The 10,548-nt window shown below is 44.4% G+C and overlaps 1 protein-coding gene across 2 annotated transcripts in view; it reads left to right on the forward strand.

Annotated features, from left to right (window-relative positions):
• The window catches only part of CCDC180 (coiled-coil domain containing 180), a 32,682-nt gene extending 22,872 nt beyond the window's left edge, over window positions 1-9,810 (forward strand). For both annotated transcript variants that reach the window (XM_075834766.1, XM_075834767.1), the window contains 12 exons: window positions 178-365; window positions 557-627; window positions 1,066-1,183; window positions 2,476-2,550; window positions 2,720-2,786; window positions 4,755-4,899; window positions 4,985-5,145; window positions 5,603-5,740; window positions 6,389-6,500; window positions 6,889-6,994; window positions 7,306-7,450; window positions 8,016-9,810. In XM_075834766.1, the coding sequence (XP_075690881.1) occupies window positions 178-365; window positions 557-627; window positions 1,066-1,183; window positions 2,476-2,550; window positions 2,720-2,786; window positions 4,755-4,899; window positions 4,985-5,145; window positions 5,603-5,740; window positions 6,389-6,500; window positions 6,889-6,994; window positions 7,306-7,450; window positions 8,016-8,153 (1,464 nt within the window). In that variant the 3' untranslated portion in view covers window positions 8,154-9,810. The remainder of the gene's footprint in view (window positions 1-177; window positions 366-556; window positions 628-1,065; window positions 1,184-2,475; window positions 2,551-2,719; window positions 2,787-4,754; window positions 4,900-4,984; window positions 5,146-5,602; window positions 5,741-6,388; window positions 6,501-6,888; window positions 6,995-7,305; window positions 7,451-8,015) is intronic.
• The last annotated feature ends 738 nt before the right edge of the window (window positions 9,811-10,548 follow it).

Consider the following 10,548-nt stretch of genomic DNA (forward strand, 5'->3'; position numbering starts at 1 on the left):
TCTATCTATCTATCTATCTATCTATCTCATATCTATCATCTATCTATCTATCTATCTATCTATCTCATATCTATCATCTATCTATCTATCTATCTATCTCATATCTATCTATCTATCTATCTATCTATCTATCTAAATGATAAAACCGTGCTGCATAAGCTCTTTTTTTAACTACAGGACCCCAACCCAGTTCTGCAAGAATCTCCCTTGCAAGGTCCTATTGCCGCAGCTTCTCGTGCTGATGTCACATCAAGACAGGAAGGGAAAGTCCTATTTGGGACCCCTGACAGTCTGCTAAATCCAAGCAGGATTGGAAAACCGGCTATCGATGATGTGGCGGTGAGCGTCATAAAGAACATCTTGAAGTAAGTCTGCAAATAATAGGATGACACAAGCCTCTATCACCCGGCGTTCATCCAGTTCTGTTCATTGAATATGACGACTTAGACTAAACATATATTTCTTGGTTACCTCCTTAAACAGATGGGTCCCCATAATTGTTTTGGGGTTTTTTGCTTGAAATTCAAGCTTAAATCTTTCATTTTTTTAATAACAGAACTCAAAGTATATATGGAGAGTCACATCAAGAACATGAAGTTGGGAATCCGTGGCCGTCCACTGTAGCAGGTAAAGGATTTCATGTTCACGGTTTCCCCTGTATAAAGTTGGCTACATGGGAATGTTTTGACATGGCGGTAGCAAAAAGCTGCACCACCACCGCAATTAAGGTACCACTGACAAGACTTCATGTTATTGCGTGCCATGGTTTTTGCCGCAATCAAGATTCTCTTATAAGGAATACTGTGTCGCCCTTCTGGGGTATGAGAAATGTCTCTGAGAGGAATAAAAACATTTCTTAATACCTAATGTACACGAGTCCCGTCTGCGATCCGTGGAAAGATAGGACATGTCCTATCTTTCCACGGATCAGAGAGTCACGGACCCCGATTCACCCGCTAAAGTGAAAGGATCCGTGACAACTATCGGATGCCACTCGGTCTCTTAAAATCTCCATTCTACTGAACTCTGGGTAATGTAATGTTTCTCAATGTTTTATTGCTCCAGTGTCACATCAGATTCCGCCCATAGCACCTCATCCTCCGTTACGACTCAGTAGTGGAAGTAAAAAGAAAGCTGGCTCGACTGAAGGAGAAAATGTCCCTGTCAAATTGACATCTCCTAGGTATTATTCTATAAAGTAATAAGTGCAGTTTTTCAAAAATTCAACTTCTAATTTGTATATAATAAATAGGACACATTGCACATTATTAATAAAATTCTACCATTTTGTGTACACAGCTCCTATGCCAACTTAGGTGTCTCCATGGTAACCGACCCGGTGGAGTCTGATCTGAGGCTCCATGCACACGACAGTATTTTTCATCAGTAATTACGGACCCATTCATTTCTATTGGCCACGGACACCTGTTAGTATTTTTACTGATGGGTGTCCGTGCTGAAAAAAATTATAGAACCCGTCCTATTCTTGTCCGTACTTACGGCAAGGACTCTCCCATAGAAGTCTGTGGGAGCTTCCGTAAATACGGACGGCTACAGATGTGCATCCGTATACCGTCCGTATTTACGGAAGCGTTGCTAAGCAACATGCCGATCACATCATTTGCATCCTCCCTCTTTTGTTACAGATCCGTATGTACTAGTGAAATACGGATGCAATATGGACCGTATTTACGGACAGTATTTCGGGGTAGATGAAAATCTGGTCGTGTGCATGGGGCCTTCCAGTCGTGTGTTACTTCCTTCCACCTGTCTCCTCTTTTAATGTCTATTGGTTAGTAAGTAAGGTAAGTAGCCCACGTCTGCAGAATCAGACTATATACAACGATTCTAACCATGGAGACATTTAGGTCTGCATAAGAGCTGTATACACAAAATGGTAGTATTAATCAAGGAAGGGTATACATGTCTCAACCGATGTACAGCTAGGCCCAGAGGCCATTAATCCGCCCTTAAGAGCTCCTCCCGAGGCCCCTGGCCACCTTTTTGTACAGTAACCAGGTCTATGTTCACACTCTGCTGTGCGCCATAAGTGTTTGATCGGTCAAAGTCTGATTACTCGGACCCTCATCGATCTCAAGGACAAGGGATCCTGTAACCCCAATTGCAGCAGAGAAGTGGCCACACATAGTCATCCACTATAGACGTAAGTGGGAGATGCAGCAACGGCTGAGCTTCTGTATTTCCCATAGACTATAATGGACATTAAATATACATTTGTTACCACCTCTCCGCAGCTATAGGGGTACCCGGGACAATGTATGTAATGTGTGCGGTCACTGGATGGAGTCAAGGGCTGCATCTGAGGTCCCCTCCCTATTAGGTGGTAGGTTTATCATCGCCCCGGCCATACAAGAGAAGTTTCTATCCGATTGTGCCGGCACAGTAAGATTTGTCCACGTTTTTGCCTCTACGCCTGATCTAAAAGCATCTTCATTTTTTTTTCTTCTTCTGTAGTCTCCGTAAGCTGGTGAAGCCGACGAGGTTTGACAAGAAATACCAGGTTTTTGGAGAAAAGAAAGCGGAATCAGAGTAAGATAAAAGCTGCAAAACGTTGTCATCCAACAGTCTGTTCCTAGTGAAGCCGACAATATTCATTTCTCTATCCAAGACACTCGCATAAACTAGGGACCGTGTCCTGGACTAGTCATCATTATCATATATACAGTATATTTGTACTGATAATGTCTTTGTGTTGCAGTAACTTCAAGGACGTCCTGACTTCCATTCTCTGGGAGAGCAGCGATCACCTGCTTTATTTGGCTGAGGTAACATCCGGCGTGCGCAGCTCTATGTCTCCCATTGATGGGGCTTTAGGCTGATTCTCTGGTCACCACCCCGCCGGTTAGACATAACGTATCCAATGGATTTGCAATAAATGTCTTAAATTAGGAAATTGCTGTAAAGGGGTTGTCTTATCGGGACTACCCCTGTCTATATGATTATTATAGCGGGGGTTTCACCCCTTCATTAGCCGGAGCTGCTGAAAAGTGGTTGGAAGATTTGTTTAAATGGACCGCTTTTATTCCCACCTTCTTTCTCACTGCGGGGGAAATGTGTGGCGGCTCCTGTCACCGGGGGAAAGCGTCGCTACACAAGAGATGAAGCGTTACACATTGGCTATTTAATTCAGTGGGCGCTCCTTGCAATACACGGTCGTGCTGTCCCTCTAGAGGGGGCGCTCCTTGTAGCAGCTCTCCACTTTGGCTAAGAAAGTGGGTTTTTGAGCAGGGTTGTCTCCTCTATTACATTCACTAAGGTAGAAAAATCAGAATCCCTTTATTCCATGACAATTTTACGTCACTGCATGACATCTCATGTATGTGTATATATATAATATATGTATGTATGGGTCTGCATGTATATATGAGTATGTATGGGTGTCTGTACGTATGGGTGTATATGCAAATTTCGGTTTGGTCAATTATTTTCTCCCGGTTTAAACTGTATCTGCATCTTTAGGACGCAGATATAGTTGAATCCAATGGTAGAGCAGGGAGCCGTAAGGTCCCTGCTCTACCATTCACTATGTAACGCCAGACGCGAGGCAGTGACCTCATCGCGCCTGTCTGCACAGACCAGAGGAACGAGGGATATACTCCACTCGTCTTTGGAACGGGGTTAGTTGAGTATGTATCTTATTATTTTTATCAAGGCACTATTGGGGGCAGTTGTGGGGCATTATACAGCGTGGGGGCAGCTACAGGGTACTTTATACTGTGTGGGGGGCAGCTATGGGGGCATTATACTGTGTAGGGGCAGTGTCGGGGTATATTATATACAGTAGTATAAAGCAGGCTCAGGGGATATTAATTCAATGACGTAGCATGCAAAAGGGGTGTGGGGTTCAATAATCGTAATCTAGGTTACTTGTACAATTAATCATGATTTTCATTCATGTCATAATTGACCGGCCCATTGTATGTATGTCTCTGTATGTATGTATGGGTCTGTATGTATGTATGGGTCTGTATGTATGTATGGGTCTGTATGTATGTATGGGTCTGTATGTATGTATGTATGTATGTATGGGTCTGTATGTATGTATGTATGTATGTATGTATGTATGGGTCTGTATGTATGTATGTATGGGTCTGTATGTATGTATGGGTATGTATGTATGTATGTATGGGTCTGTATGTATGTATGTATGGGTCCGTATGTATGTATGGGTCTGTATGTATGTATGTATGGGTCTGTATGTATGTATGGGTCTGTATGTATGTATGTATGTATGTATGTATGGGTCTGTATGTATGTATGTATGGGTCCGTATGTATGTATGGGTCTGTATGTATGTATGTATGGGTCTGTATGTATGTATGGGTCTGTATGTATGTATGTATGTATGTATGTATGGGTCTGTATGTATGTATGTATGGGTCCGTATGTATGTATGGGTCTGTATGTATGTATGTATGGGTCTGTATGTATGTATGTATGGGTCTGTATGTATGTATGTATGTATGTATGTATGTATGGGTCTGTATGTATGTATGTATGGGTCCGTATGTATGTATGGGTCTGTATGTATGTATGTATGGGTCTGTATGTATGTATGTATGGGTCTGTATGTATGTATGTATGGGTCTGTATGTATGTATGGGTCTGGAAACCAAAGAACAAGAAGGCACTTGATTAAGTAATGGTCCCGTTCTGCCCAGATCCTCATCTGATGCCTTATATTACCCTGACATTCTGTCCTGTCCGTGGCTGATATAATTCATGTGTTGTAGGAATTCTATAAGAAGAAGGAGCGTCGCCCCATAGCCCGGCCAGATTTACTGCAGGAAACATTTGAAGATTGTGCTGACATGTTGGTGGTCAAGCTTCAATCCTATGAGAAACAGGCCTCGGAGTATCACAATAACTGTGTTTTAGGTAAAGTTCTCGCTGGGTAAACGTTAAGGTTTCACGCTGCGGTGACGGGAACACCTTGATAATAATTCCTCCTTTTTAATTGCAGAATTTCGGGAGCAGTTGGAGCAGCTCGAGAAGCTGATGAGTCTTGTGCCGCCACTTGAAATAAGGAGCCTGAGGGACGAACACTTCAACTTCATGCAAAACTCCATTGACCACGCCCGACAGCTCTTCATGAAAGAGATTAACAAGGGAAACCAGACTAAGGTATGTCATCCGTCATCACTTTACTATCTGCTTTACTTCATCCACATATCTGATAATGGTTCATTACTTTACGGACTCCCATCACTACATTCCCCGGTGATGAGTTACCCGGGGAAGCTGCAGACTGCCACACATTACCCATGCATAGACTTAGAGGACAACCCTATATAACATCCATATGTCCAAATACTACTTATGGAAAATGGGTTAACCGGTCAGACTGACCATTGACACGCTGACTCTGATACTGGGGGGGGGTGCAAGGGGGTCCCTAGTAAAATGACACACTAATAGATCTATGTTTCCCCTATCTGTTGGGTGCAGGAAGGGAAGACAGACCTTCAGAGCAATGGTTGTCCCTTTCATCCAGTCCCTAACCCTCCCAGTCATTACACAGAGGACACTCGTGTTATTTCTACTATATGATCTAAACTGTTAGTCATATATTTTCTTCCAGGAAGAATTGAAGAATGTGCTGAGACCGAGCCTGGGACATCCAGATAATCGGCACAGTTTTGAGCAGATCTGCCAACAAGAAGAGAGGAGGCAGAGGGAAGAGAGGGAGGGGATCGATCACAACGCCAAGTACTTAAAGGTAGGAGACCCGTGACGTGTAAATACAATCATCCGTTTTCTAACTATAGCGCTCCTAGTGGTCATAGGTTCCCAGGAGAATTATTGACGATCTGCTTTCACCATTTTTATTTCTTGCTTGTCATTGGGGAGGTTCAGTCACCGTGTGTATAGGCTGCTGCCGCCTACGTGCAATATACCCTAAGCCAAATTGCTGGTAAAATAACTTGTATGTTTGTTTGTTTTTTTGCTATGACTCCTCTATATTAGGCTTCGTTCACATCTGCGTCAGGGTCCCGTTCTGACGTTCCGTCTGAGCTTTCCGTCAGAATAGAGCCCTGACTGACACAAACGGAAACAATAGGTAGTCGACTACGCTATTCCGTCAGAACGACGGAACCCATGCACAACTGAGACAAACGGCAGCGGATCCGTCACCATTGAAATCACCTCTGGTATCCGTTTGTGTCAGTCAGGGCTCCGTTCTGACGGGAAGCTCCGACGGAATGTCCAAACTGGACCCTGAAGCAGATGTGAACGAAGCCTTAGTTGTTTATTTTTAAGTCAACATCTCTTTCCATGTGCTGTGACAGCAGTATCGGTTGTGTGTTGTGTGTTGTTTGTGTGATTATAAAATATGTCCCTCTATTTTCTCCCATTAACTACGTAGGATTTTGTTTCGGAGAGCGTTCAGCGTTTCGTCACGTCACTGGCTTCTATCGCAGAGCACATGCTGCTGGAATTGGACGAAGCACTTACTGTGGATGACGTGTTACCAGCCAGTAAGTATAAAACCACGGAGAGCATGTCTGTAAAGGATCTTTTATACTATGACCCTTTATTTATAAGACCACTGGTGCTTTTAAAGGGTTTTGTCAATTTTTTATTAAGTAAAGTCATTTATAGCGAGAATCGTATGCGCACTTTGTAGTATATATGTTGGTTATCCGGTTCCCAAGAGCACATCTCTAACCGCTCATCCATAGATAAGGATTGCGTACAAACCGTGTTCTGATCGCCGCTGTCACCGAGATCTACTCTTGGGGACCGAAAAGCTGAGCCACGTAGATCACACACACATTGAATATTTCTCAACGTTATTTATAACCGCCTGTATTGTTTTGCCTGATTTGTTTCGGGATGTTAAATGTGTCTCCAATTCCCCTGCAGAGACTGAGATCCCTAAGGAAAAGCTTTCCACGCTGATCAGACGCAAGCAAGCCGGCCGTCCATTAGCAGACACAGAGTACCGGCTTCTGATAGAGCGCGGCCGCAGGTAACACGGTGATCTACATGGTCTGCAATCATCCATTCACTATAAGGAAACTGGGAAGTATCAGAAGAGACTATAAGCAAAAGATATCTGATAAAATGGGTAACCGGAAAATCCATCCCATGTAATCCTGGGATTAAAGGGGCCGCAGCTCTGACTTAGCTCTGTGTCCCCTTCTCCGTTTTCCCTGCACAGCGGCACGACCGGCCATCCACTGCGCAGGGAACTTTACTGCACCATTCAAATGAGCCAGTAGGGAAAATAGGGAAGGGGGTGCTGCGCCATCGCCCATTTTTTTTTTTTTTTTTTCCCAGGGTGTGGCCGGGTATCTCTCTCAAGGACTCTGCCCATACACAGATAAAAGATACCACTGGTTCTCCAGCAACTGCATCTGTGACCACCGCCAAGACCACCCTAAGTCACATCTCCACAGTGGAAGCCCGGGATGCTGCTTATGTGGTAATGTTCATTATATAATATAGTCTTCCAGGAGAATTAGCGGCTGTATAATACAAACCGTTCTATAGTAGACGAGATTAAAGGGGTTTCATGGGACTAGAGCATAAATAGGCTGCAAATGAAAATCATAGACCCCCTACCGAAATAATCGTATGACACATAGTGGTACGTTGTCCATGTGAGGTCATGTCTGTGTGGTCATGTGATATAGTCACATGACTGCATTGTCCGTGGGCTTGCACTGTGAATGCCCTAAAAGCCCTCGCATTGCAAGAGTCATTGGACAGTGTGGTCACATGATTATGTCACATGACTATGTCACCTGTCCTATGTCGCTTACACACAAACGTGGCTTTTCCTCCGCAGGCACCCTGGGCAGAATCTGTAAGAAAAGTATAATTTTGCCATTTACAGCTTATTTCTTTACGTTGCCTTTTGTACTCTCAACCTTTACACCCAAACTAACCAAGGCCACTGGTAGGAAATCAAACCTAACCATACGGTTTGTTGTAAAAAAAAAAAAAAAAATAATCTTGCATTGTCCTACAAAATTTTTATTTTTTAGAAATTTCTACAAGATGCAGAGTCGGCCCTGACCGTCATCCAAGCGGAGAGGACGCAGCGGCATCTGGCCGCGCAGCGCTGGGAGGAATGGTGGAGACAATCTGTCCTTAAGATAAAAGATCTTTATTCAACAAACTGATTATTATTTACATTCACCTGAAAATTATTAAATCACATTGTAATGTAGTGACTGCTCCAAGTGCATCAGCTCCTGGTTTATAGTTCATTGTAAGTAGAATCCTATTTGTCTATGGCTGTCCGTGCCGCCGGCGGCTCATAAATCTGCATTAGGAGACGTCCTGCTCATCTTCATGGCTCCCGTATCCAGAACGTCCACCAGCGCCGTATAATGTAACGTGATCCTACAGCGCTAGCGGCCATTCTGGATACGGGAGCTATGGAGGCAAGCGGGACGCTCCGTCTCCTAATGCAGATTTATGAGCCGCCGCAATTCGAAGCAGAATCGCTGATAGAAGTGATTTAGAAAAACTAATATTGTGCGCACTCCTGGCCTATAATTGTTTTTTATATAATGTCAGTATAATTGGAGGTACTTTTAAGGCCCTGTTCACACAGAGTTTTTTGCAGGAGGAAAATTCTGCCACAAAATTCCGTTTGGGATTTTGAGGCAGATTTTGACCTTCCTGCACGGCGTTTGCAGCGATTTTCGCCGCGTTTGGCGCTCGCGCCCATTGATTGCTACAGGCAAAAAACCTCTGCGAAATACGCTCTCTCTGCCTCCCATTGATGGCAATGGGAGGTCAAAATCGTAACAGCGCAAAGATAGGGCATGTCCCTTCTTTCTCCTGCGAGGCGGTTTTACCGCTCGCGGGAGAAAACCGCCTCTGCCTCCCATTGAAATCAATGGGAGGCATTTTTGGCCTGTTCTTGACGAGTTTTGCGGAGCGGTTTCCGCGCCAAAAAACTTGTCAAAATACTCCGTGTGAACAGAGCCTTAAAAGGGTTTTCTGGTTTCATCAAATTAAAGTGTTTATTTAATAAAGTGATGGCATATCGCAAGGATGTGTTATCACTTATGATTCCGACCTCTAGGATCCCCACAATCTTGAGGATGAAGGGGCTGCAGCACTGATTTAGCACTGCGTCCCCTTCACTGTTTTTGCTGGAAAACTTTGGCGCTCCATCCACCTACTTTGCAGGGAATTGCAGCACAACCCCATCCAAATAAGACGCTGCTGTGCAGGGAAAACTTAGAAGGGCACGCAGTGCTAAATCCGCGCTGTCGTCCCTTCATTCTTAGGATCATGTGGGTCCTAGAGGTCGGTTACCCACCAATTCTAAAGTGATGGCATAGCCTAATGAAACGCTATCATTTTTTTTAGATCGAAATAACACTTTGAAGTTATTTTTTGTATAATTAAAAGTTCTAAAATTTTCCAATATACTTTCTGTATTAACACCTCATGGTTTTCAGGATCTCTGCTTGTTGTCATTCAGTAGTTACATTCATTGTTGTGACACAGGTGGACGGCTTGTTACAGTATGTACATCAGAGCCTTGTCTAATAATGTTCCCACCGCCTGTGTGTCCATCACATGACCATGTAACGTTCCCAGCACCTGTGTGTCCATCACATGACCCTGCAACGTTCCCACCACCTGTGTGTCCATCACATGACCCTGCAACGTTCCCAGCACCTGTGTGCCCATCACATGACCATGTAACGTTCCCACCACCTGTGTGTCCATCACATGACCATGTAACGTTCCCAGCACCTGTGTGTCCATCACATGACCCTGCAACGTTCCCAGCACCTGTGTGTCCATCACATGACCCTGCAACGTTCCCAGCACCTGTGTGTCCATCACATGACCCTGCAACGTTCCCAGCACCTGTGTGTCCATCACATGACCCAGCAACGTTCCCTGCACCTGTGTGTCCATCACATGACCCTGCAACGTTCCCAGCACCTGTGTGTCCATCACATGACCCTGCAACGTTCCCTGCACCTGTGTGTCCATCACATGACCCTGCAACGTTCCCAGCACCTGTGTGTCCATCACATGACCCTGCAACGTTCCCAGCACCTGTGTGTCCATCACATGACCCAGCAACGTTCCCTGCACCTGTGTGTCCATCACATGACCCAGCAACGTTCCCTGCACCTGTGTGTCCATCACATGACCCTGCAACGTTCCCAGCACCTGTGTGTCCATCACATGACCCTATATTTACAAAGGGCTGTTACCAGCAGAGCAATTCCTCTTGCACCAACTACCAATGAGGATGTTTACAAACAAGTAAACTAAATAAATGTAAATTTTTATTATGCTTCTTAGAGCAAAAAAGACTAACTACACTAATTTGTTTAAAATGAAAAACATCACCTCCGTTTGAAATTGAATTGACTGTGCACCACGTAAGTATCAATTGCAGTGCCGCTCCTGGCAGCAGCCCAGCGAGTCAGACACTCAGCATGTGTGGTAAGCAACGGAGGTAAGTATTTAGATTAAAAGGTATGTATTAGAGCCCCCCCGACATGTTTCGCTGTGCTATACAGCATCCTCATTAAG

Source organism: Rhinoderma darwinii, chromosome 8, assembly GCF_050947455.1.
Source record: "Rhinoderma darwinii isolate aRhiDar2 chromosome 8, aRhiDar2.hap1, whole genome shotgun sequence".
Classification (NCBI taxonomy): domain Eukaryota; kingdom Metazoa; phylum Chordata; class Amphibia; order Anura; family Rhinodermatidae; genus Rhinoderma; species Rhinoderma darwinii.